At 41.4% G+C, this 26,182-nt stretch overlaps 2 protein-coding genes across 4 annotated transcripts; one reads left to right on the forward strand and one right to left on the reverse strand.

Moving 5' to 3' along the window:
- Positions 1-25: 25 nt before the first annotated feature.
- ccdc59 (coiled-coil domain containing 59) lies at positions 26-2,397 on the reverse strand. Of its 3 annotated transcripts, none has more exons than XM_085137267.1 (4): positions 2,295-2,397; positions 1,141-1,513; positions 561-687; positions 26-460 (listed from the first exon to the last, which is right to left on the reverse strand). In XM_085137267.1, the coding sequence occupies exons 1-4, from the start codon at positions 2,395-2,397 to the stop codon at positions 296-298; spliced, it is 768 nt and encodes a 255-aa protein (XP_084993393.1). In that variant the 3' UTR covers positions 26-295. The 3 variants fall into 3 exon arrangements, with proteins under 3 accessions (XP_084993393.1, XP_084993392.1, XP_084993391.1); XM_085137266.1 differs by lacking the exon at positions 2,295-2,397 and adding an exon at positions 1,738-1,981 and having other exon boundaries at positions 561-669; XM_085137265.1 differs by lacking the exon at positions 2,295-2,397 and adding an exon at positions 1,738-1,981.
- On the forward strand, positions 2,382-25,965 carry mettl25 (methyltransferase like 25). The gene is given in 13 exon segments (XM_085137261.1): positions 2,382-2,507; positions 2,509-2,599; positions 3,139-3,318; positions 3,464-3,570; positions 3,690-4,274; positions 4,582-4,729; positions 7,855-7,949; positions 10,012-10,041; positions 10,582-10,655; positions 13,428-13,521; positions 14,477-14,551; positions 14,974-15,045; positions 18,411-25,965. Coding segments are annotated over 13 exon segments (1,785 nt in total). The 3' UTR covers positions 18,519-25,965.
- The last annotated feature ends 217 nt before the right edge of the window (positions 25,966-26,182 follow it).

Consider the following 26,182-nt stretch of genomic DNA (forward strand, 5'->3'; position numbering starts at 1 on the left):
TTTATTTCAAAATAAAAGCACACTATTGGAAATTATATATTTATTTATTTTTAAAAATAAAAGCATGCTCTGTCATCACTTCATTTCTTATGATGCCATCTTGTGGTTGGACAGTACAATGACTTTCAGTGGTCAAAGCAAAAAATACTGTGAAATCACAATATATATCTCAAAGTAATTTATGGTCAAAACACCCACAAGTTTCCACTTTGATTTTGCACGGAAATCGCAACCTTGATTCAGCCTATGAGGTTTTAAGTAAAGTCCTCTACTGGCATTAAGTTCTGAGGAGGAGTCATTTCCCACTTCCTTGTATCTTCTGAAGTAAATATTCCATTTGGAGGTTTAGATTTGGCTGTCCTTTCTTGGTCTTTTTGTTTAGGATCTGGAATGTCTCCATCTTTTTCTGTTTGTACTTCTGGATGGCCTCTTCTCTCTGTTGCTTGTTCTTCAAGTACTCCTAAAAACAGCAAACACACAGGCTGTTGTTTAAAAACGTTTTCATTAAAAAAATGAAAGACTGTGATCTTATTTTTCTTTTACTTAGTCAAACACATTACCTCTTTCTTCTTTCTCCGCTTCTCTTGGATCCTCTCAAATTCTTCTTTTGTCTTCTGGTAAGAGTTTTTCCTCTCCATTTTTTTTCTCATGCGATTGCTCATTGGAAGACTGGTGGAAACAAGCAAACTTTTTTTTTAAAACCCAACATTATAAAAGCTGACTTTGTCTATGCATTCTCCACGACCCCACCCTCTCTTGTTTTAAGTGTTGTGTAAAAGTTGTGAGCCACCCCTCATTTCCTTATAGGACACAATGCATACCATGCTGAGATATGCCAGGTTTTCAGTTAGTAGCTCTTTGGGAATCAAACTGTTTTATCTTTGGCATTTTCTTAGGTTCAACTAAAGAACAAATTTGTTTTTGCAACAAAGTGATTCAGTGTGGCCACAACACTGTTCCATCCTTTGTACAAGGTGTGTTTTCTATGCTTCAGTGATTCATATGTCAGTGCTGAGTGGCTGAACAAGCAAGGAAGTGACCAAAAAAAGCAGTCAATGCTCCTTGAAAGCTAAATATAAAGTAATGAGGATTGCTTCATGATTTTGGCACAGTGCTGTATGTCTGCACAGACTTGCTCACCTTTCGCTCTGTGAAGCTGATGTTGGCTCAGCTTGGTTCCCGGACACTGACTCTTTCAGCTCAGATCCCCCACTAACTTCTTCTTCACCAGCTGCCTCGGTCTGCTGTGCCTCATCATCATCCTCTTCCTCTCCATCACCTCCCCCATCTTCTTTCGCCTGCCCTTTCATCCTCAGCTTACCCCTGTTCACTCTGTTTGTCCAGGCTTCTTTCTTCAGTTTCTCTGCCTCAGCCTCGTACAGATGCCTGAGGTGTTCTGGATACTCTTCTTTGTACAGGTTTTTGGACCCTGGGTTCTTCTTCTTTTCCTTTCGCAGCAGTTTGTTGTATTCATGTTTGACTTTCTGCTTCCTGTTGAAAGCAAATCCTTGACCTGAAGAGTTAAGACAGAGATTTAAAATACAGGAAAATCAAACCATTTAATCATGTCATTACTTATCTAGTAACTATGCTCATGCTCTTGTGTTGACAGTCGTTTGAATTAACCCAACACGGATTAAGTTCTGAAACCTAATATGAATTGATTTTTCACGGTTCCTATGTTATTTAAAGATAGAAGCTGTGTAGTAGTTACGTGTACGTTCAGCCTTATTGTACCTTCTTTTACGCTGCCTTTGAATAATTTCTGATCGGAGATCCATTTTCTTTTCTTTTTGACACCCTTCGCGCCACTTTTTGTTTTCGCCAAGTCGCCCTCTTTCCCTGCAAACTTCTCATTCTTCGTTTTTTGATCTGTTGGTGCCATGTGTGTTCAGTCTCTTCGGGAAAACTCAAATGTTTACAACCTGCTCGTCGACTTCAGCTAGCATGCCGTTTCGTTACAGACGCTGTATGATGACGTGAACAAGACAAGACTTGATAAATCGATTGCGGAAGGCCCTATTTCAAAATGTTCCTTGTTGAAAATCCTTGTTATAAATTCATGCTGTAGTGAACAGGTATAAAAGAAGGCTTCAGTTAATTTTTTTTAAAATATTTTTTCGAACAACTTATCAATAACAACGTGAGTTTTATTATTTTTTTCTTATCAGACTTCCAAATATGTTGGTTTTTGATGAAGTGTAAACGCCCTGTTACACTGTGTAAACTCGCCTTGTATGTATGTAAAGCTTATATTATTGAAAATAGATTAGAATAGAATAAATTCATCGAACCGTTTTTTCTACTGCCAATGTCTAGGCGTACACCAGAAGTGGGACGTTTGCGTGCTTGCCAAGCTCCTCTTCGTTTTATTAAGTAACATGAAATCCTCCTCATGCAGCCTCACAGAAATTCAGCAACGGATAGATGAAGTCACTCGGTTTCTATCTATAACTCTTAATATTGCTAATGCCCACACAGTGGAGTTTTACACTCACGACGTGTGGGAAACGGTTCGTGGCCGTATCACCGGAGGACGTCCTGTCAGCTGTAGGTTCCGGTAATCACCAGCAGAGGGAGCCACAGCACAGGCGAAGTGGTAAGCTAGTTCCGACCAAACAAGAGAGTGAAGGGCTTTTCTTTTCTTTTATTGTCTAATATGGAAGCTTGTTTCCTGGAAAAATGGCAGAGAGACCTAATTTCTTAAAAAATTTGAGATAACAACCCCAAACATTGACTTATGGATGGCAAAAAATTAAATAAATAAACTTTTCTGAGTTTTGGAAACATTCTTCCATGTTTAGGAACAAGGAGTAACCTAATACTAATGAAATATATATTTTTAAAGTGTTGATTTTACTTAGACTTGAAGTTGTTAGTTACTTTTGAAAGAAGGTAATTATTAGCCCAAATGTGTGTGGATCATATCGCATCTGGAAAGGGACTGCAGATGTTCTGGACCAAAATCTATGTTAGTATCAGCTTATTAAAGATTTGATCCCCAGTATTTATAAATTAATATAAATTATCAAGGCATAAAAGCAAAACTATTTATACATGGACAGAAACTGTGAATTTTAAAGTATATTCTGTGTGGACTTTATGTTACAGATATCCCATATCTGTCTCCCTAAACAGAGCAGCCCAGCATCACATTTGGGTTTTGCAATGATACAAAGCGACTGGTTGACACCCAGGAACTTGTGCAGGCAGCTGAAGAGCACTCTCTTCCCAGCCTTGGACTCTGCATGAGCCGGGAGAATCTACTGCAGGACCTCAGGGACATGAGGTCCGAGTCTGGTACTCCAGAGGAGACAGGTAGGGAAGGATTGTTTCCCACTGAGAACAGGAAGCAATCCAGGATTATCTTGTTCAAATCACAACCATAATTTTTCAACCTATGTGGTGTAAAAATTGGGGAAACTGTGACATTTCTTTCCACGGACCTTTTTTTTTAATATAGTGGCTGCTTTTGAGCCAGATGAGTTTATGACTTCTAAGAAATCCCATGAAGTCCAGTCCATGTCTGAGGTGGTGGCCTGCCTGGCTCAGCACTGTGGGGTTAATCAGGTAGGGCAACATTTTTATAGGTACAGGCAATATCCTAAAGGTATATAAAAAAAAATTCTGTAAAAACCACTGAACAGCTCTTAACATGTACTGTTTTTGTTTTTTAACTTGACATGCAGGTAATAGATGTAGGCTCAGGGAAGGGCTACTTGAGCTCCTTCCTCTCTCTTCAGTATGCCCTTCGGGTGTATGGCATTGACTCCTCTAGCACCAACACCCACGGTGCTCAGGAGAGGAACAGGAAGCTAAAGAAGTTCTCGAAAGCATACCAGAAACACACCAAAGCGGCAAGGATGCAAGCAGAGGCCACACATTCGCCTCAGGAGGAGTTAATAGAAAAAAAAACTGGGCCGAATGGAGACGAAGATGTTTTCTCTGGTAATGGGCCAAGAATTCGGTCACAAGAGGAGGAGAGGGTGTTAACAAGCTCATCAGACATCAACCCCACAGTGGAAGGACGTTCAGAGCAAAACCCAGAAACAGACGAACTCTTCCTGAGTGCTTTATCCGTGGATGTAATACAGCCTGCTTTCCCCAGAGTTCCCCCAAGTCAACTCAGTGCTGAGGAGAGAGAGAGGAGGAAGACAGAGAACCTGGAAAGGAAAGCTCAGAGCAGGGCAGACAGCACTGGAGCCGTGTTTTCACCTCTCACATCTTACGTTACTGCAGAAACAGAGCTCCGAGACCTCATCAATGAGCTGGAGGTGAGCAAACCCAAAGCCAAAAGTAAATGTTTAATAATATATGTAAAAAAAAAAAGCTTCATATATATTCAGCCAGCTGTAGAGCATAGTAGCATAGCTTGATTCCCATAGCAACTCCTAGAATTACAAGTGTGTCACAGCAGCTGGAGTTTGCATTACTGGAATGAGTCTGGGGTGTGACTGCGGTGCCAAATCTGCAGCGCGTCATCATCAATAAATTTTACCATCGATCTCTACTACTCCCCCTACTTGCTTCCACCTCCTTTTCTGTTCTCTCCCATCTCTGTGTGATTTGTCCAAAACCCAGGATGCAGTCATGGTTGGCCTGCACACTTGTGGCGACTTGGCTCCCAGCACGCTGAGGATGTTTGTGGCTAAACCGGAGCTAGCCGCAGTCTGCAGTGTGGGCTGCTGCTATCACCTGCTGTCTGAGGAGTTTGACCATGGCGGACAGAGTAAACAAACCCACACACACACAATTAGAGGTGTAAATCGCTTCCAGGAGTCAGGGGGTGTGTTTCTATCTGTCTCTGTTTGAGTTGAAAAACTGTAACTGCACACACACACACAGTCTGTGGTTTCTCATGTGCTATTTATGTCTATTTCTCTCCCTCCTTATTTTCACTGACACTTCTCCCATAGTCCAATCTCAGACACCTGCACTTCATCAATCTGCTCTTATCAGAAATGTAATCTTATATTCCCACAAAGAGTCACATAAACACTTAAACCGAGCCACCACAACATTAAAACCACCTGCCAGATATTGTGTTGGTCCCGCTTGTGAGCACTGACCTGTAGACACAGATCTGTGATGTTCTGCGGTGTCTGTCACCAGGGCTTTGGCAGCTGAGTCTTTGGGTCCTGTGGGCTGTGGGGTGGAGACTGCTTAGATCAAGCCTTGAATCTTCCAAGTCCCAGTCAGTGCAGTGGTGCTGGATTCAGTCCTGTAAGGTTCAGTGTGAACCACTATCGTCAGAGAAGGATTATCCTCTGTATTTTTCCCATGTAGAGATCTTTAGGGTTTAAAGAGAATGGTCAGAGCAATAGAAGATATCTAATGAGCAGCAGCTGGCTGGGAGAAAATGATTTGTCAGGGGAGAATGGCCAGGCTGTTTTGGGCTGATAGAAAATTAACTAAAATAGCCACTCGTAAAAACCAAAGTATGCAGAAGAGCATCTCTAAAAATACAACAAGTCAAACCTTGAGGCACATGGGCTACAGCAGCAGAAGACCACATCAGGTGGCAATCTTGTCAGCTAAGAACAGGAAACTGAGGCTACAGTTCATACGGTTTTACGGAAATTAGACAATAGGAGGGTAGGAAAATATTCCCTGGTGATCCAAAACATACTCGCATGGTGGGAAGGGCAGCAGCAAAACCACCTGTAGAGAATAGCGCAGGCATCAGTGATAACAGATATGACACTGATTAAACCTGACGTAGGCTAGAGAGAGGGCGCTGGGGTGGAGGAGAGTTGCGCGACAGCTTGCACCTTTGCAGCAACTGTAGGTAGACTCAGTCAGGTTGAATGGTGTGCTTTATATGACATTTGCAGATTGGATCCAAGAGTCCAAGAGTCCTCCGTGTCATGAGCTAACTATTTATTTAATTTTCCATAGCTGGGACATGCCCAGCCACACTGCAATGTTGTGGCTGATTAGTGCATATTCCTACTTTTTAGTAAACAAGTCCAATATTCCACTGAGAATTCTGAGACTCGGCCTAGTTACCCTTCTGGAGATTGAGTTAAGGTCTGACGCCTACTGTTACAGTCATTAGACTGGATTTATGGATTTAAAATGGCTGTTGAAGGCTGCTGAAAATGAGAATATTTGACCCTTGTATTTAAAAACAGAATCTATTGGAAGGAATTGATTCTGCAGCCAGCGTGAAGTATTTTGTGTTTACGGTGTTGTAGTTAGCCCCGAGTTTCACACCGAAGAGGCTGTTTATCATTGTCTGCTGCTGCCCTAGCTTGACGGCAACGCAGGTGCCAGAATGCAGGCTGATATCATCCCTGTCTCATATATTCCTCCACTCCAGAGTTTATGAGGTATGAAATTGTCTACATGTGTCCTCGTGCTTTGTCTGTAGCCTCTGCACGTCTGCAGGAAAAGAGGCCTCGCTGCTGTCGATACAGCACCACGTCATCTCTTGTTAACAGTGCGACCCTCGACACTTGAGAGTGGAAAATGCTATCATGACAGCTGATTGAAAACACTCTTTTCCACACTTGTTTCTCGATCATTTAAGGAAAGGAACAAAGGCGTTCGCTCACACACGCACACAGTTTCACTCCCCTGTTGGCCTTACAGTGCAGTCTGGGCTGTAGGCCAGCTCCTGTGGTGGCCTGCTTCAGCCCAAAAAAGGATCCAAAGGCCTGAAAGCTTCGTTAGAGAAGGACGTTATACATTTATGTGATCGGCTCATTTAGAATTCAAGGATTTCCTGAAGTGCAGCATCCACATCTAGTACTGTAAACTTTCTATATACTCACAACAGCAAAAACAACTCCAAGACAAGTACAGCTTTTGAGTGTACATGTCCGGTCACACACTAAAATATCAGAAATATTTATCTGGCCACTTCAGAACGAACTCTGTGACCAACACAAGCAAAGCTACTATAAACAGCTTTGTGCACATACTGTACTGAAATCCACCCTTCAGATGTCACAAAGCCTCGTCCACTTCAGTTGCTTCTAAGGGCCTGTGTTGGCGGCCATGTGCCAGGCAGACGTGAAGCTAACCTGACTGCTAATATGCCCCCGTGTCCAGAGCAGTTTGTGAGAGCCTGACCATCCACAGCTGCACATGTTATTAGTGCTTCCTTTGACTGTACTCCCACTGGATTCGCTGTGCCTTGGCCTCAGTCTTCCAACCTTTTTAAAGGGACATGAAAAGGATGGCATGCTGTCAGCACTCGCCACCCTCCCACTGGGAATCAGGGTTTTTGAGTACTAAGAACTCCTGCGGTTAGAAAAATGGGGCTCACATTGCTATTTTTCCACACAATAATTAGAGGTTAGCAGTACTGACTATTTAGGGGGTAACATATGAATTTGCTTGCATTAAAAGAGAAGTTTGAAGTTCTTTTGGGTAATTTTCTGCTGAGAGTTAGATTAGCTTAGCACAAAATGATTAAAAATTAGGAGGCTGATGCTCTTGGGTCCTCAAAGGTAACGAAACACTCTATCAGCATCTATAAAGCGAAATAATTAACGCTAGGTGAAATTTGCTAAACTGTACAAAACCTCAGGATTGAATCAATGTTATTTTTAGGCTAGGCTAGGCTTGCTTTCCCAAAAGGTTTATCTTTTGTGCTAAGCTAAGCTAAATTCCTGCTGGCTATGTCTTCGGATTTAATTTAACAGTAACTAATAGGTCATTTGAATCCTCTCCCCTGGGATGTTCTAAGGCAATCACTGCAAAAAACAACAAAAAAAGTTCGGTACTTTTGCTATCTTGATGTTTCTCTCGCAAATATTTGAAATAGATGAAAACAGCATGACAAATCCCACTGGTCAACTAAACTGATTAATCAGTTGACTCATATTCCTGTGTGTCCTCTCACAGAGTGTTTGCAGAGTGTGTGTGGTTTCCCTCTGAGTCAGTACCTCCGTGACCAATCCTGCTTTTGTGGCAGAAATGCCAGGATGTCAGCATGTTTGGTAAGTTTCTCATGTGTTTTTTTTTTTCTTTTTTCATGGCTGCATACGAAAAGCCCCCCAAACAAACCAAAAAAACTATTAGCTGACGGTAAAACTTTACACTGATGAACTCAAGAGTCTGACCGTCGGTGGATGAATCACATACTGTTCATGTTCTCATAACCCTTGGTGTATACCGAGGTCTGATGGATACAGTCAACTGTATTTGTACTGTCGCTTCCAGTGTATATAATTTTGCTTCTGTAACCAACCACAGTGGATTTGAAATGAAGCAGTGAAGCTGTGATTGAAGTGCAGACCTGCAGCTTTATTACAAGCGGTTTAAAAAACGTTGCATGGCAAATTACACCCATTTGTTATAAAGCCTTTCCATTTTCACAGGCTCAGAAGAAACTGTCCCCCCACCACCACACACACATACACACACACATTCACTTGAACAGCATGCTCGGATGCATTGAGGTCACTTGTCTGAATTGGATATTTAGGAACATTACATTTGTTCACTTTACAAATCTCTGGGGCTGCTCGCACAGCATCATCCATCGTGGCCCTATTTTTATGCTGCAGATCTGAGCACCTTGGCCGGGAGTCCATTGATTAGCCACTTACTAATCGTCACACAGTTGCTTAAAGACAGACTCCCCAAGGATTATAGTTGGAAGCCAGAAATCTTCTCGTATCAAGGTCACGTCTCTCTCCTCTATGACCAGTCCAGATATGTGTTCGTAGAAAAAACATCATCAGTTTGCACCAGTTGCCCAGATCCTACATCCACCAACGCATCACTGCGGTTTTGACAGACACTTTGGTATTTTTTGTGTCAGTGGTTTCCCAATAGTGTGCACCATGAGGCAAGTCCGGGTGTGCCCTGATCCAGGTGTGCTTTGGTATTATTGTACAACCATTGCATTGTTATTGCAAACATATAACTGTTCTATGTGCACTGCAAGGGTCCGTTTCAGAATCAGAAGCCAAACAACTCTTCTGAAAGAAACTTGGCCTACCTAAAAGAGCACTGGATTCATACCAAAGGCTGACAAGTTAACAGAGGCAAAGTATTGTTGAGTGGTGACAACTCTGCAATAGATTACAAATGGCACGGGCTGTCAAAGAGTGTTATTCTGAAAAGAAAACGGGAGAACTCTTTGGGTGACAAAGATTGTTTTGCATAGATACTCCGTGGTTGTGTCTTGCTCGCAAAGAGTTTGAAAACTAATACTTTGGACCATCAGCCCTTTCATTCTGGCCCAAGGTAAAAGTTTTTTTCTTCACCAAGGAAATGCCAAGAATTCTTCGATCATCAAGAAATTTCTTGCCTTCCTTGGGTAAATGTCTCTGTTAACCACGTTGCTGAACTTTCCGGTGCATTCCTTCTTTCCAAAAACCTGCAAAATTGAACTGGCAACCCAAGAGTTTCCACTATCTTTCCAATAGATCTCTTTTGTTTTTCACCCTAGCGATGGCATTCTTCATGTGCGCTGACACATCTTTCCATGTCTGTAATATTGAGAGTTCCCATGAGCAGCTACCAAATTCAACTTCAATATGTGCCGTTTTACAGAAGCAAAAATGCAAAAATTGTACCACTGTTCAAATACTTATGTACCTAATATACTAGACCAGGGGTGGGGGAACTCCAGGCCTGAAGGGCCGGTGACCTGTAGGTTTTAGAGGTGTCCTTGATCCAAGAGAGCTGATTTATATGGCTAAATGACCTCCCCACCTGTCTCGAAGTTCTCCAGAGGCCTGGTAATGAACTAATCATTTGATTCAGGTGTGTTGACCCAGGGTGACATATAAAACCTGCAGGACACCGGCCCTTGAAGCCTGGAGTTCCCCACCCCTGGACTAGACAATAGGCTCAGAAGTCTTGTAGAGTCCATCTGCTGTTCTGGCAGCACACAAAGGACCAAGACTATATTAGACAAGGGTGATCATAATGTTTTGGCTCATTAGTATAAGCAGAGCATCAGAAATGGGTTTTTTTTATTTGCTCCTACAGCTCACTTTTTTTCCAGGAAAGTCTTTGTCTTAACACTTTCCCATTTGTCTCAAACAGGCACTGGAAAGAGTTGCACTTGGCCAAGGGGTAAGTAAGGCGTGCATACTAACTGTAATCAATATCATAGACAAATAGCCATCATTGCAAAAGAATGGAAGCTCTTTCTATAAATTGTCATTACGCTCATCAAAACAAATACATCAAATGATTTCAAATCACAAGTACGGGCTTTCACAATCACCCAGCACCATATTATCTTCATTGCTGATCTCCGGCATGCATTCAAACAATCAGCCCATTAATTCTGCTATTGTTTTAAGTCTGTGATTAACTACAGTGTATTTATTTGAAATGCACAGCTTGGAGGCTCCAGGCCAAAGCTGATACATGACACCCGCTGCCATTAATATGGAATGTTTATAAATATTAATGCAATCATGGAAAGATTGATTACTGACTGGAACAGAACTCAGGCTTGATTGCTTGCTAGTGTTGCACTAAGTTTGCAAATTGTCAGAAATATTCGTCGGCCATTTGTACACGTTTGGTGAAGGAAAAAAAGAAGTTTTTCCACTGTAAAAGCTGAGTTATGTTAATTCAAATAAACAGCTTTGTCCTTCCCTGCAGATTCAGATGGAATCTCTGTTCTACCGAGCAGTCCTTCATGTTATTCTGAGGGACCACTACAGCTCCTATAAAAGGTAATCTACAGGAATTCACATCTGGACCAGCGGATTTCTAGTGGAGTATGAGAAATGAGGGCAAATGCATGTAATTTTTTAAGACCTTTTTTTTCCCTTCCCCCCCGTCAGTGTGTACAGTATCAACTATGTTTGGTTAGAATGAGTGAGAACAGAACAGGTGTCAAGCTTTGATAGCAGTCCAAAGGTTTTGTTTTATTTGTTGTGAACCAGAAGTGAAAGGTTTCTCTCTCTGGCTTGTTTAGGTTACAGATGACCCAAGACTTGCCAGCAAAAGCCATATGTACTCAATTCCTGGCCAGATTTGGGTGTATTGTTGTATCAGGCCTAATGAATAATAGACTTGAGGGTTCAAATGAGCTTGAAGTTTACATATAGATCAGTTAGTGGACAGAAATTGAACTGACAGGAAACTAAGTCTTTTGTTTCCAAGCAGGTAACCTATGGCAATTCTAGCGGCTAGAGCACAGCTACAAATGTTTTGTTCTGAAAATGTTCAAAGATCATTACCTTTCAGTGTTATAGTGATGTTTTCAGTATAGGAAACATTATAAAAAATTTGATTAAACCAGTTTCCTGATCTTGCAGGTAATATTTGCCAAAAAATAGGAACATTCCCTACTACATGCAGCGTGACCCCCACATAGGACAATGCTGCTTTAATCTAAATGCTAACATAAGTTATGTTATATGTTCATACCTATAATATAGCTGGAAACATTCCTCAGAGATTTTGGCCCATGTTGACACGATAGTGTCACACAGTTGCTCCAGATTTGTCGGCTACTGTGTGATATGAATCTTCTAGTCCACCACATCTCAAGGTGCTCCGATTGTTTGAGATCTGGTGACTGTGGAGGCGATTTTAGTACAGTGAACTCAAAGTTGTGTTCAAAAAGCAGTTTAAGATGATGGCTGGTGGCTTAGGTATTTAAATGATGCTTAGTTGGCAATAAGAGACTCAAAACGTGCCAAGAACGTATCCCCCCGCACCATTAAACCAATGCTAGACTGAACTGCTGACACGAAGGAAGATGGATCCATGTTTTCATGTTGTATACACTTAATTCTGACCTCACTGTTCAAATATCACAGCAGCAATTCAGACTCATCAGACCAAGCAATATTTTCCCAGTAGCTTATGTGCTTCAAAGTTTGATGTGTTGGTATGCTCGTCTGCATACCTTGGTAGTAATTAGTGGCTAGCTGGGTTATTGTTGCCCAAAAGCAGCCTGGCCATTCTGTTCTGAGGTCTGGCATCAACTACATCTTCACCCAGGGAACTGCTGCTCACTGGATATTTTTCCTTTTTCAGACCATTCTCTGTAAACCCTAGAGATGGTTGTGTGGGAAAATCCCATCTCAGAGGAGGTCATCACCATGCTGTGTTCAAAGTCCCTAAAATCACCTTCCCCATTATGATGCTTGGTTTAAACTTCAACCTAAAGTCGTTGAATAATTACCTTGTTTGATTGATTAGATATTTGAGTTAAAGAGCATTTGAACTGGTGTACTTAATAAATTGTCCAAGAGCAACCATGCTTATCATCTTATTATACAGAGTTAGCATTGTAACAGTTACTGTTAGCACTGCCACAACAGTATTCAACAGTACAATTCACAGCCCACATCCTGGGCCATCTGACCTCAGGAAATCACATGATAGGGTGGGGCCAGGTTTCACAATGAGTTCACCCAAAACCCTGGCTGATTGGGACCCACACCGCTTTCACACCTTGGCTCGTGTGATTAGGTAGAGGATCATCAGGGGGTCCTTTGTCCCTCTTTGGGGGGAAACTCCCACTGAGTTTAAATCTGGGACTCTCCACTATTTGACCCTTAGAACTGAAGAAGCTTCTCAGATGAGAGGTGAAACGTCTTCAAGCAACTCAAAGAAGTCCAGACGCTTTTCTTTCCAAGCTCCTTAGCCAGTAAAATCATTAAAATTTGTACTCTGAGAATCATTTCTATAAAACTTCAGCTGCTTTTAGTTATTTCTCTTTCGACCAAAGTGGTGGCGAGACTAACTGGTGGACATGCATGCCATAACTAACTTACTTAGATCCACAAAACTACTAGGAATAAAAAGGTGAACTGTTTCCTGCAGAGAATTTAAATAAAGGTACCAAAATATGGGCACATATATGATAGGCAGCGTCATAACGCACACAGAAACATGTTTAGACTGGCAGTGCTTCTTGATTATGCATTTTAAGTTTAAAATTCATGCTAAACTCCACATCTCCTTTTTTCTTTGTGAATTTTCTAGTGTTTGTTGTGGATTTTTGGTATTTTAATGAACATTTGTACATTTTCTACATTACTAGAAATACTTTAAAAAATAGAAATTCTTAACACCATCTGGTAGCAATTAAGGCAGAATATGCAGGCATCCTTCAGGCTTCAATTTGTCCTTAATTCACCTTGCTATCCAAAGGGTAGCAACTGCTTTACAGCCCAGCCCATTCTCACTCCATTCCCTATACTGCAAGGCCTTTCAGCCAGTGTGGTGCACATCTTTAGTGACTGATTGTATCTGCCCGACAAAGCCAAACAATAGAAGGACCTCAGACCTCAGTTTACTCTTATCAAAATATTATCACTCCACACACCATCAAAGAGAACCTGCCTGCTGACCTTTGACCTTCATCAGATCAGCATTGAATACCCATTAGTTTTCCCCAAACACCAGCTATTCCTCATCGTTTAATCCTTAGAAACATTTGCTGAGGTGTGAGTGCATCACTGAGCAGAAACATGTTTGTTCCACAGTGAAAAGCGAGTTGGGAATGTTTACTCCAAAGCAAAGTCATTTGTGGACTACGTTCGGCGAGCTCTGCGCAGACTGGAACTGGATGAATCAAAGGTCGGGAGCAGAATATTACACTCATCTTTACACCTTCCACAAACATACAAGAAAAGAAATAAACACACCGTCCTTCTGCATTTTCAGCTACAGATTTATGTTAGAGCTAGACTCAGTAAGTGGACCATTTCCAATCCATATTTTTACTCATGACCTCAAACAGAGAAGCTTTGCATAATTCACAATTCAAAATGATCCTTATTTGTTTTATACTGACCCTTGTTGTAGTCCCTGAGTTCATTCTCAGCTGTTTAAGCTCCTCTCTCTTTAAGGCCACCCACCCTTTGATCCAGCTGGTCTTCTGATTGACTGCATGGGGCCAGTCCCAACCAGCCAATCAGCAGCTGGATGGGCCCAGATGTTTTGACATCTTACAGAGCCATAAGTACAAAAAAAGACTGTCTGACAGCTGACTTCTGCACCTACTGCACTGTGACCTGATGTGCAGCTCCATAGGAATCTAACTACACGTCACACTCAGTGCGGCCTCCACAGATATAAATGCTAGCAACAGCTTTAGCCACTTGTGAAGCTGACATCACAGGCTGCGTGTAGATGAGGCCTGAGCTTTTGCCTCTCAGGGATTACGTTCACATATGCTGACCTCATTATTTGAAAATTTGAGCAACAATCATTCTAACAGCATGTATGTGACAGGATCTAAGTAAAAACCTAAAAGGTTGATTTAGGTTAACAACAGAGTGTGTCGTATAGTATAGTATAGTATCTTAGTATAGGATCTTTCACGCTGTTGAGAAGTCTGTCATCTGGTTGCTCTGGGTAACAGTGGGCGATGGCGCACTTCTGTCTGTCCCATGTTTCTCACAGCTCTTTAAAAACATATGCTATTTTCTTTCACTTGTCCCACTTCACATCTCCCTCACAGCTTGCTTCCAACTTTTTTGTCATTCTCCTCTCTTTTACCTGCATATATAACACGTCACTCTCTCTTTAGCTCTCTGACAGCGACATCCAGGAATATCACAACACATACAGAGTGCGAATGGATGAGATGCATGCTTTTAACATGGTAAGTCTTCCATACATCTTGGTTCTCTCCCTGTCGAGCATCCCAGTATTTAATTCCCACCTTAGATTCCAACAACATGTTTAAACCCTTTTTTGTGTAAAGATCTTTTCTATCCTGTAAAGAAAAGAAAAAAATTACAGACCACTAAGTGAGGTCATTGTATTCTACGGGGAAATAATGAGAGAGTGATTGCTCTGAACGAGAAGAAAACCAGCCACTTTTTTCCCTCTTCTTTTCTGAGGCCACTAATTGTGATGTCTGCCAGCATACCAGTTTTCTTTCATGACACAAACCAGTAAAATAGGTTTTGGGGAATTGCGGAACTACTTGGAAGACACAAGTTTCGCATATGTGTTAAATAGAGTAAAAAAAAAAAAAAGATATACACATGTGCTTTCTCTCATGTCGGCCTCTTTCTACAGCTGAAGGTGACCCTTGCTCCCTGTATTGAAGGTCTGATTCTCCTCGATCGCCTCTGCTATCTGAAAGAACAGGTAAAAAAAACCCAAAAAACCTTTGGTTTCATCAAAATGTCAAATCCTGCTTAAATTAATTCAACTCTGATGGTGCTTCAGAACATTCACGGCACAGCTTTGGAGGATTTTTTCCAATTTTCTGTCTGGGCTCATCTTTATGATTTGCTTGTTCAGCTTGTTGATTGGGATATGAAATATACTTCCCAGATGATGAAAGTGAACACACAGAAATGTCAGCTGAAATCTGGAAACCTCTCTTTGTTATTGACGGTAACATAGGTGTCGGCTAAATTGAAGCCAGCCTGCAATTTATCATCTCGTGTTCCGGCAGCCAAACACAACACGCTAATCTTTGGTCTGAGTCATAACGATGAGATGTGTATGATCGGAAAGCTTTGAAATTCTGATTATGCGAGATTATATGTCAGATGAACCTCCTTAAATGAGAAGGGGGGGGGGACGTAATCAAGCTATGTAACATCAAGTGCACTGGTCAGCGTTTGGGAGATCTCCCTTGAGGTCAAGCAGAGGAAGAGGGGAAGATGAGATGATGGATGGATGTTAATGTGAACCATGTGGTGATAAGTGTGCAGAAGCACGTTCAGCCTTAAACAATCATGTAAGCACACAAAGATCAGGTGTTGAATTGATTTGTTTTCACTGAATTTGCGGGCCCTGATAGTAGAACAGCGATGCACATATTCCAGTAAGGGGAGATCATCTGGAAGAAGAGAATGAGATTTATTACAAAAAATATGAATATGCAAATTTAGACTCAAATGAGAGGCGACATCATGGAGCAGATTCCCAGATTATGGTAGGAGATTGGTTGGACCCACAGGAGTCACATACACTGCTTGTGGAGCAGAGTAAGCAGATGGCTGCTGAGCACTTTTGGATGAGATGCCCTGGAAAACTTGGATGATGTAGAGACGGGGAGGAGGAGGGTTGCACGACGGACGGCCTGAAAGGGAGACTTTTCAGATCACTTTACAGAGCGAATTTAAAGGACTGAACAGGGGCCTGAATGGAGGCTGATTGACCCAGAGAGTGTGAGCAGATAGATTATTTTTGGATAAAAGCATAAATGGCAACATTTTCATAGAGGTGAGTTTGACAGCGTGGAAAATCGAAATCACACCGGGGCGGCGCAGCCGAGCGTGAAACGGCTGGGTTTAGAATTAGCACCTCCAAGTCTGAGGCCATGGTTCTCAGCCGGAAAAGGGTGAACTGCCCACCCTTTGTTGTGGTGGATTGTTGTCCCAAGTGCAGGAGTTTTAACTATCTCAGGGGTCTTGTGAGGGAAGAGTGTAGCAGGACATTGACAGATGAACTGGTGTGGCACCGGCAGTCAAGTTTCAAGTTTTATTGTCATGTACAGATAAACAGTGTAGCCACATTTACCCATAATGAAATTCTTTGGCTCGTGCTCCTCAGCTTTACATGAGCATATAGAAAGTCTGCAGTTATATTGAGAAGAAAATAACAGAAAATAGCAGTAATAATAATGATAAAAGAGAAAAAAGAGAGGAAAAAAGTATTAAATATTTAGAGAATTTAAGACAAGTTGGTATTTACAGTTTGTACAAAACTTGTGCATGAGCATTTAAGTGGCATTTGTTGAAGTGCCAGTGTGTAGAGTCCTGTAATTATAGTGAGTGTGTAATGGTGTGTATAGAATGTCAGCAGGTCAAAAGCCTGATGGCTTGTGGGTAGAAACTGTCTCTGTGTCTGCTAGTGCGAGTCTGAATGCTCCCGAATTGGCTGCCGGACGGCAGGAGCGTGAAAGGTCTGTGGCTGGGGTCATGCAGAAGCTGGTCTGTTGTGGTGAAGACGGAGCTGAAAATAAAAGAGAAACTGTTGATTTCCTGGTTGATCCGTGCTCCTAGCGCTTGTGGCCATAAGCTGGTGTCAGTGACAGAAAGGATGAGATAATGGGTACAAGTGGTGGAAATCAGCTTCTTTGCAAGAGTGGAGGGTCTCTCCCTTAGTAATGGGGTGAAGTTTTAAGTCATTTAGAACAACTTGAAGCAGAACCAGTTAAGGTGGTACAGGCATCTGACCAAGATGTGTCCTGGAGGTCTCCTGTGTGTGGTGTTCTGGGCATGTCCTATTCGGAAGACCCAAGAAATCCTGCGTGGACATGGCCAGGCAGAGGGAGGTCTGGTTGTCTCTCCTTAGACTGCCATCCTACAACACAGACAGTGTCAGTGGAAAAAACTGAGAGAGAGAAAAAGAGAGAAGCACAAAGAGATATTGGCCCATATCACCAAGAAGAATGGAGACAGAACATGCAAGAAGACATCTTTCTGTATTGAACTCACATCAAAAACTTCGATCAGCACAGTGTGTTCTGCGTATTCTGTGTTTCAGTGTAGCACTGCTGTCCACATTTCTTAATGCTCAGTCCCCTATTTTGCATAGGGGCTGGTCAGAATTTGAATTTGTCTGTCACTGGTTTGTGACTAAACCTAGCACCACCCACCAGGCCTTCCTGTAAAATCCCCCAGCCACAGGTTTTTAATCCAGATAAAAACTCTAAAGAGTGTTCACGGGTAAAAGTTTATTGTAAAAATACTATTTTTAGGGGAGGAATTCCCAAATGCCTCACAGCAAGAGCGTCCAAGATCTGAATCCTCTGTCTGGCCGGGGGCTTTCTGTGTGCTGTTTGGACGTTCTCCCTTTGTTTGCATGTATTGGTGTGACTGTGAGTGGGAATGGTTGTCCTTGTTAGGCCTGCAGCAAACTGGTGACCTGTTCAGGGTCTCGCCCTAAGTGGAAGCGAATGGTTGGATGGATGACATGATCACTTGATCGTGTATGAATCAGAGTTTCAGAAAAAGTGGGTGGGAGTAAGCGACATAGTATGCTTGTTTTATTGGTGTAAATGCTCCCCATGTGTAGATATGCACTTCTGTCCATGATAGCACAGTCTTATAACTTACAACAGATATTTTTGAAGACCCCCCGGCTATGAGTTACAAACGCCTGCTTTAAGATTTTTAAATGGACTGAGTACAAACATGGTTGTGGGGTGACTGCCTGAGAAATTTCTGAACACACCCTAGTCAGCACTAGATGATGACAGAGAGAGAGAGATTTCCAGCGTGCATACAGCCTCTGGGTTGGCTACAGTTCTACAGCTAAACAGCTTAGCTGCCAAGGAAGACAAACTTGTTTTGCACATAAACATGAGCCCACCTGAGTGAACACTTGCACAGATATTTCTTCTCGGGGGATTCAATAGAGAATTCTTTTATAGAGGAAACATCCTTCAGCTGTAATAAAGCCCAAACTGGGAGCAGAATCAAGATTTTTATATCAGCTCTGTTGTGTGTTATTTTTTTATGGGTGTTTTTTTTTTTTTTTTCCTTGTATGCCAGGAGGACGTGTCATTCTCTGCACTGGTGCAACTGTTTGACCCCCTGTTGTCTCCCAGATGCTATGCTGTCATCGGACTCAAGAATGATGGGAAAAGAACTACAAGCTGAGGAACTCGAACATATGCACATAATACAATGATTCAAGATTCATGTTTATACATGAACGAAGCAGCAATCACGCTTTGAAAGTGATTGTATTATGTATGCATTCCCAACTGTTTGTTTTAATTGCAACATTTCGTCTAGTTTGAATCTTTTTTTAATGTTATCTCTATTTGTGGAACACATGGTGTTACTTTTAAATGGAAAAGTATCTGAAATATTTCTACTTCTCTGGTCTTGGCCTTGGGTTCTTCTCAGAGATCAAACCCGTGCTCGAAACACCTGGAAAAACTGCTTCTTCTCTTTGATAGCATACTATGTATTGTATCCTTTTAACATGTTTTTAAAGACTGTTTAGGGGGTTTGAAGCATTATGGGATTTAAAGTAACCAGGATCCCCTCAGCAGGTCTGGAAACTCAATTTCTAGAATCCCAAACCAGAGGAAGTAGAGGAAAAGACAGGGCATGTGGTGCCCTTGTTTCCAATCTTAATATTTACTTTTTTAATTTACCTCTGCCTCGGTTATTTAATAAATCATATTCTTTGTACATGTTTGAAAATTAATGTATGTGGGTTGGGTTTTTTTTTGTTTTTTTAGCATATATCTCTTCTTCCGACCTTTCTCTGTAAAACCCGTAAGATGGTCGTGTGTGCAAATTCCAGTAAATCAGCAGTTCCTGAAATATTGTGACCAGCCTGTCTGACACCAGCAACCATACCACATTCAAAATCACTTAAATCACATTTCTTTCTCATTCTGATGCTCAGTTTGAACTTCAGCAGGTCATAAAGACCATGTGTATTTTTTTTAGTTGCTACAGTGTGATTGGCTGATTAGATATTTGCATTAACGGGCAGTTGAACAGGTGTTCCTAACAAAATGGCCAGTGAGCATATAGTTAATATGGTTACTGTAGGAATAAAACATTAAATTTATGGGAAACTGTTCGGCTACCAGGTTAATGGATGACAGCTTCTTACTATATCAATATAATATTTAACTGGTTAAAATGTTAAACCCTCTGTCAAGTGCAAAACTTGACCGAAGTTTAACAAACTCAAAATAAAAAAATAATAATAATATAAAAATAATAAAAAAAAGTTTATCTAACAAGGCTGCAGTTGAATAAATAAAACATAAAAGTGTTTGGAAACAATATCTTCTTCCTAAATAATGAGAATTAGTTCTGTGAAGTTGTATTCAGCTTTGCGCAAAATCCCACCACTGAGCCAGTAATGAGTATGTCAGCTGTGTGTGTGAACATTTTCATTAAAGCCAGGTAGTAAATTATGGAGCCTGAACAAACGTAGCCTCGAAGTAAGGAAATAGGCCATAGGACACTTTCCCACTGTGCAGTACTGGTGCAAAGCATTTCTTGTTTTCTCCCACTGCATCTACTATTTGTCACTGTAGCCACAGCAGCCTGCACATCTGTTGGCAATTCATAGGTCTGTCAACGTTGCCGTGGTGAAGCTGTGTCCTCGAGTGTTATTTTTATCTCTGTAAAGACACATGGCGAGGCTCTCTCTGCTGCGTCTGGACCGTGTTTGGATCCGGCACTGTGCTTCACACTGACAACCTGCTGTAGTGGCCAAACTGGACTGACACGAATACAAACAATTCAAGATGTGTACAAAGCTTGTTTAGGATAGAAATATTGCCGGGTTTTGTTGCGGCACGTGAGTCACGTCCTCTTGACCTTTCCCATCCTTGACTTCTAGCACGCATGTTTATGCAAATTCAATCTCCTTTTCATGTGCCTACAAGGAAGAGGAGGAAAATGGCACAATGAAAGGCTTGCATCCGACACAGGCACGTGAAAGAAACCAGTTGAAAGCTATAGTCGGCACAGTGTAGGCAAACTGCAATTTCCTGATTTGCAGTTGACAGATGACAGGGAAAGAAATGTTTCAGGGTGCGATGACGGCTTCAGACAGAAATCATCTCCAAGGAAAATCATTCAAAGCATTCCCACCTCGGACTTCTCACTGTAAGGTAGGAATGAGAGGAAGCAGAGAGGAAGCGAGGGGAGTGTGTCAACACATTTGCTCTCAGCTGCGATCACTGTTTCTCACGGTGGTGTTTGGATACAATACAAGCTCCTGCCACCCTCCCTGATTTAAACTAAAGAAAAAATCTCAAGGGTCCACTAATGTAATAAGCACTACTGTCCAGTAATATTTCTATTACACAGCAGGTCTGTGTGAATGAATGTAGACTGGAAGAATGCTCTTTCATCCGAGAGGGAAAACAAAGTCTTAGTCAATGAATCCAAAATAATTAAAGGATACAATGTCGAAGGGAAGTGCCGAACTTTATCAGAGATAGCATGACTACTTCAAGTAGTCATTTCTAAAATACCAGATTGCGAATTAAGATTAGGTCTCTGCTGTTATTTTAATATGTTCCAACTAAAGTATTGGTTGTTGTGGTGCTCTCTTTTACCTAAACAGGAACAGGGGACTTTGGGGAGATTGCGTGCCAGTCACAAACCACCTCGTCGCCGCATATGACGGCAGGCTTGTGGAAATAAAGAGATTCAGCTGGACGTTGCGCTGGAAACACGCGGCTTGTTTTTTATTGTTATCACCTCCGGTCTCTGCAGATACATTCTCTGAAGACGCACGTGGACCAAAACGCATTCACCTGTCAGAGATTTATCTGTGGAAGTGTAAACAGGGACGTCAAACTACGTAAATGTTTGACTCTCCGCTCCAAATAGCGTCGCTGTGAAGAACCACTTAAGAGAGAATGGACAAATGATGTTTTCAGTGTGAAACACAGTCATCACATCCTTTGAAAAACAGTTCTTGTCGTTCTGATTCATATTTTCCATTCATCTTGCCCACTCCCTTGGAATGCTATCCAGATTAATAGCAAATTAGACTGATTTAAAACATCTGCTAAGTCATGAAAGAATAGAGAAAAAAAAGAAACGCTGTTATGTGTGGTCAGCAGAAAGTCCAAAGTCAGTGTCACACAATGGTTTGTCTTATATATATTATTAAAGGGCAGTAATGTTCATTTACAGTGACATCCACTTCATTAGGTTCACCAGTTCAACTGCTTGTTGCAAGCAAATAAATAATCAGACAGTCACATGGTAGTAACTCATTGCATTAAATGTGACATTATCAAAACAACCTGCTGGAGGTCAAACTGCTGATCTACTGGGATTTTCCCGCACAATCATCTCTGGAGTTGACGAAGAATACTCAAAAAAAGAGAAATATCCAGTGAAAAGCAGTTCTCTGGGTGGACATATCTTGTTGATGTCAGAGGTCAGAGGAAAATTGCCAGACTAACTCTAATAATTACTCGTTACAACCAAGGTATGCAGAAGAACTGCTCTGAACTCACAGCACATCAAACTTTGCAGCAGATGGGCCACAGGAGCAGAAGACCACACCAGAAACGAGTCCTGTCAGCTAAGAACCTGAAAGTGAGGCAGAAGTTTAACAGAAACATCGTCTGGTCTGCTCTGACATTTGGATGCTAGGGTCCGAATATGGCGTAAACAACATGAAAATCGTGGATCATGGTGCAAAGCTCAAACCAGCACAAACTAATATACTGAACATAGTGCACTAAAACAGCCTCCACAGTCACCAGATCTTAATCTAATAGAGCACCTTTGGGATGTTATGCACCAGAAGATTCACATTATGAGTGTGAAACTGATAAATCTGGAGCAACTGCATAATCTTATTGTGTCAAAGTGACCAAAAACTCTGAGGAATGTTTCCAGCACTCCGTTGAACCTGTGCCATAAAGAATAAAGGCACTTCTGGGCTGGATCCCACTAAGACAAAAGGGGGTCCAGACCAGTGAGGTAGTATCCAACAAAGTGGCCTGTGAGTGTATATACGCTCAAGTACACAGAGTGGCTATGAGCACAGAAGCTCAATGCTGTTCAATAAAATACTAATACTGTACTACACATGAGTGTTTTCATTCTCCTCACATTAGGGCAACTTTTTTATTTAATACAGGTTTTATTTTTTTTTACAAAAAGAACACAATCCAGTGACATTTTTAACCACTATTCAAGCCAACCATTATCTTGATTTAAAAGTAAATGTCAAGTAACAAAACCTCATTAACTTATCTACTTTAATTTACTGCCCAAGCCAAAACAATAATCGTGCTCACACTTATTCAAGACAAAATGATATTTCTGATCTTCCTGAATTAGGACGTGAAGGCTTTTGCGGATGTTCCACAAACCAGGGTGGGTTTGATCGGAGGTTCTGATTTTCGGTTGCCAAGCTTCAATGTTGATATTAATACCACGAGTGTGCTATTTCTGTGAGGCCTGGTCCTTCCAGCTGTGATTATCTTTTTGCTGTGTGATGTTAATCTGCTTCAGGGGAAGAAGCAGTGGTTCCGGAGTGAATAGCATGTGGAAATTACCATTACTTGCTCTGTAGGGCTAAAAGGGATGAGGAAGTGGACATAGTTGTGGCATTTAATAATTGCCCTGTTGTCAGTTTTGCCTTTTACTTTACTTAAGATTTGCTTTGTGAACTGCTAAAGAACATATTTATTTAACCTGTGCACTTGTATAATGATGCTATTAGGAGTAGTGAGCACACAGTAGTGAGAGACAGATGGGAAAACCCCTGGAAATATAAGGTTACTGCTTGTACACAAGAAATAGTTTAATGCACACCCCAGTGTAAAACCGTAGCTTTGAATACAATATATAACTCACAACATGTGACCTTTGGAGATGGTGGCAGGTTAGGTTTGTTGGCTTAGGACAGAGCCATGCTGTCTTTATGCTAATCAACGACAAACATAATGTTCATTGTGAAGAATCATGCAAAAACAAGTCTGGATGCATATCATATTCAGTATGCGAGCATTAGCTTTTTCCATGAGCAAAACAAAATCTGGTTTTAATGATCAAACACATAAGTTTTAAATTATAAGCTTTAAAAATGATTGCCACTTCCCCCCAAAACAGAAAGCAAACAGGAAATGAAAGAAGGAAAAATACATTAATCAATTATGGCAAATGCACTGAATGCTCAAAAGACTCCTCATCCTCCACTTACTGAGGCCTCGAGTGACCTTTCAGGCCGGCATCTGAAACCAAAATAGGATGTTTTTATTTAGGATTCTTGGCTGTTTACACCAAAAGAGCACGGAATATGTTCGTTACAAGCCAACACGGTAAGAGGGTTGCAGGTAATCAGTCTGAGGGAGTAAACACTTATTCCCTTCAATGTGTTTGTTTTGCCCTGGAGCTGTTTATTCTTTCCCCTGGACTATTTTTTCCTGATTTTTTTCCGTTACTAATCCCTTAATTACTTGTGCGGGCTTCTCCCATACAGAGCATCTCCTTGTCCCTTTGGGGCAGACAGAGGGCACAGTGTTCATCTTTGTGTTTGCCTGCTAGCATGTGTTTGTTTGAGTATAGCTTGTGACAATGTTCATTCACAAGACTCCTTATCTATCATGACTAACATAAAAAAGGGATATATTTTGAGCTTGTCTCATCCATAAACTGTTAAATAGATCAAATCTCTTCCAACAGCCCAACACCAACTCTCATTTGTTACCTCTTGACACTGATGAATACTGTAGAAGAGGAAAAACATCAACACAAGTCTCAGGTCTCCTAAATAATCCAGCAGACAAGTTTCATGAGGTGGAGGTCAAGTCCTGCTCAGAATTAGGGTCACTGGTACAAATGTCTCTCTTACTTCCACCCTTAATGTTTTGTCACTGTCTCAGCCATTGTCAGCCAGTGCCCGTATGTTCTATACATCTTCCTCCAGCCATCTGTTTTTCTTTCTCTGCTACTCTGCCCTGGATTTATCGTATTGGATCCCCAACTGTGGGACAGGCGTTTGTCCAGCTGGTAGTCAGCGGGCCAAAAGTGTTTCCAAACTATTATGCATGCTCACCATAGGGTGAGGTACAGTAGTTAATCAATCACACCTACTCTCTCAGTAAAGCTTCTCCATAGAGACAGTGGGGGGTTGGTGTGGCAAATTAATCAATATTTTCAATTTGGAGTAAGAAAGAAGCTAATGTGACGCCTGCAGTGGGAGTGGCTTCCCATCTCAGCTTCCCAGAGTTAAATTTGAATAGAATTTCAAAGAAAAAAGGCCTGAGGCTTCCACCAGTTTGCAGTCATTAGGCAACATATGCCTGATGAGAAAGTGCTAAGAAATTATTATCTGTTATCCCCTTGCAGCATGAGAATGGCGTTTGAATATATACAAATTATATATTTTCATATTAGGCAAAACATGTTGAAACAGAAAAATCAGTAAAAGGTAAAACTACTGACAAAGTAAAGAAAAAACAATACAGTGTGTGTTACTATCACATTGGGCCGAAACATGCCACAGGAACAGCTTCAGTGTACTTTTCTTTGACTCACATGGCACGTTTCGAGTCTTACTAACCACTCACAATGGTTTACACTATAAGCCATATTCACCTTACAATAAAATCTGTAGCAGTTTATCTATGTCTCACCAACATTTTACAGCCAATCTACAATCAGACTGTCTAAAATGTATGTCTTTTGGCTTTGGGAGGAATCCTGAGTGCCTGGAGAAAATGCATGTGGTTTGCATGTAAATGCAACATGCAAACTACACACAGAAGGGCCCAGGAAGAATCGAACTCCGTGAAGCAGCAGTGCTACCAGAAAGCTGGTGATGGCAGAAGCCATAAAATATAATAATCTAAATTTTCATACTCAAACAATACAGCAACCATTTGTGCCCTTTGGATGGAGGCACTGTTTATCTACCTCTCGTCCTTGGTTAGAGAAGACCACTTCAAACAAGATAGAACTATGGAATTAAAAAATCATTCAAAGCAACCTTGTGTGAATTCGCCTCTCCACCAGTAGGATAGCAGCAGAGCTACTGAATCCCTAAGGGGGCTAAGGGTTGATGGTCACCATTATCCCTTCTAAAGTCACACGAAGACCACCGCAGCAACCTGAATTTTAACCATGCTATTTCAGATACACCATGTGGACACAAAAGATATTCATGGCCATTGTGATTTCAGCCTTTCAGCTCTGTCAGCACAGTGGTCAATCAAAGCTGCTTTGGCTCTAATTTTAAGGTACAGAAAAATTCAAGAGTAACTTAAAAACTGTATTAAAGAGGCAAATTAGCTATGAAGACCAAACCCAGGCTAAAACCATGTAAATTTCACAGCTGTAGTGTGACATTTTAAAATGCTAATCTATAGAAACGGATTCGCTTTAGGATCATCAAGTGGCAACTGGAGGAACTACACTTTGATGTTTGCATCCTATTTTAGCTCCAGAGAGTGGCACTTGTTCGGCAACCAAAGCTTTCTTTTATTTTAATAATGCTTTTTGTGTTTTTACTCCCCCAAAGGTTTGTTTTCCAGCTCAAAGTTACATCATTATTCCATGTCATATTTTAGACTAATAATAATTACCGTGCCACACATTTCACTAGAAGAATACAGAGGTCCTGACCTATGGAAGTCTGTTCCTCATTTTTGGTAAAAATTGGATTCCGTGGCATGAAATCAAAAATATAATCTTGTCATGGCAACAATCTGCAACTACCATTTAATGCATGACTCCCTGTTTATAATTGATTTGCAGTGTAGCCCATCACTCAGTAACACGCAAGACCACAAATCCTTACTTCACTCGCC

This window comes from Neolamprologus multifasciatus, chromosome 17, assembly GCF_963576455.1.
Source record: "Neolamprologus multifasciatus chromosome 17, fNeoMul1.2, whole genome shotgun sequence".
NCBI classification, from domain to species: Eukaryota; Metazoa; Chordata; class Actinopteri; order Cichliformes; family Cichlidae; genus Neolamprologus; species Neolamprologus multifasciatus.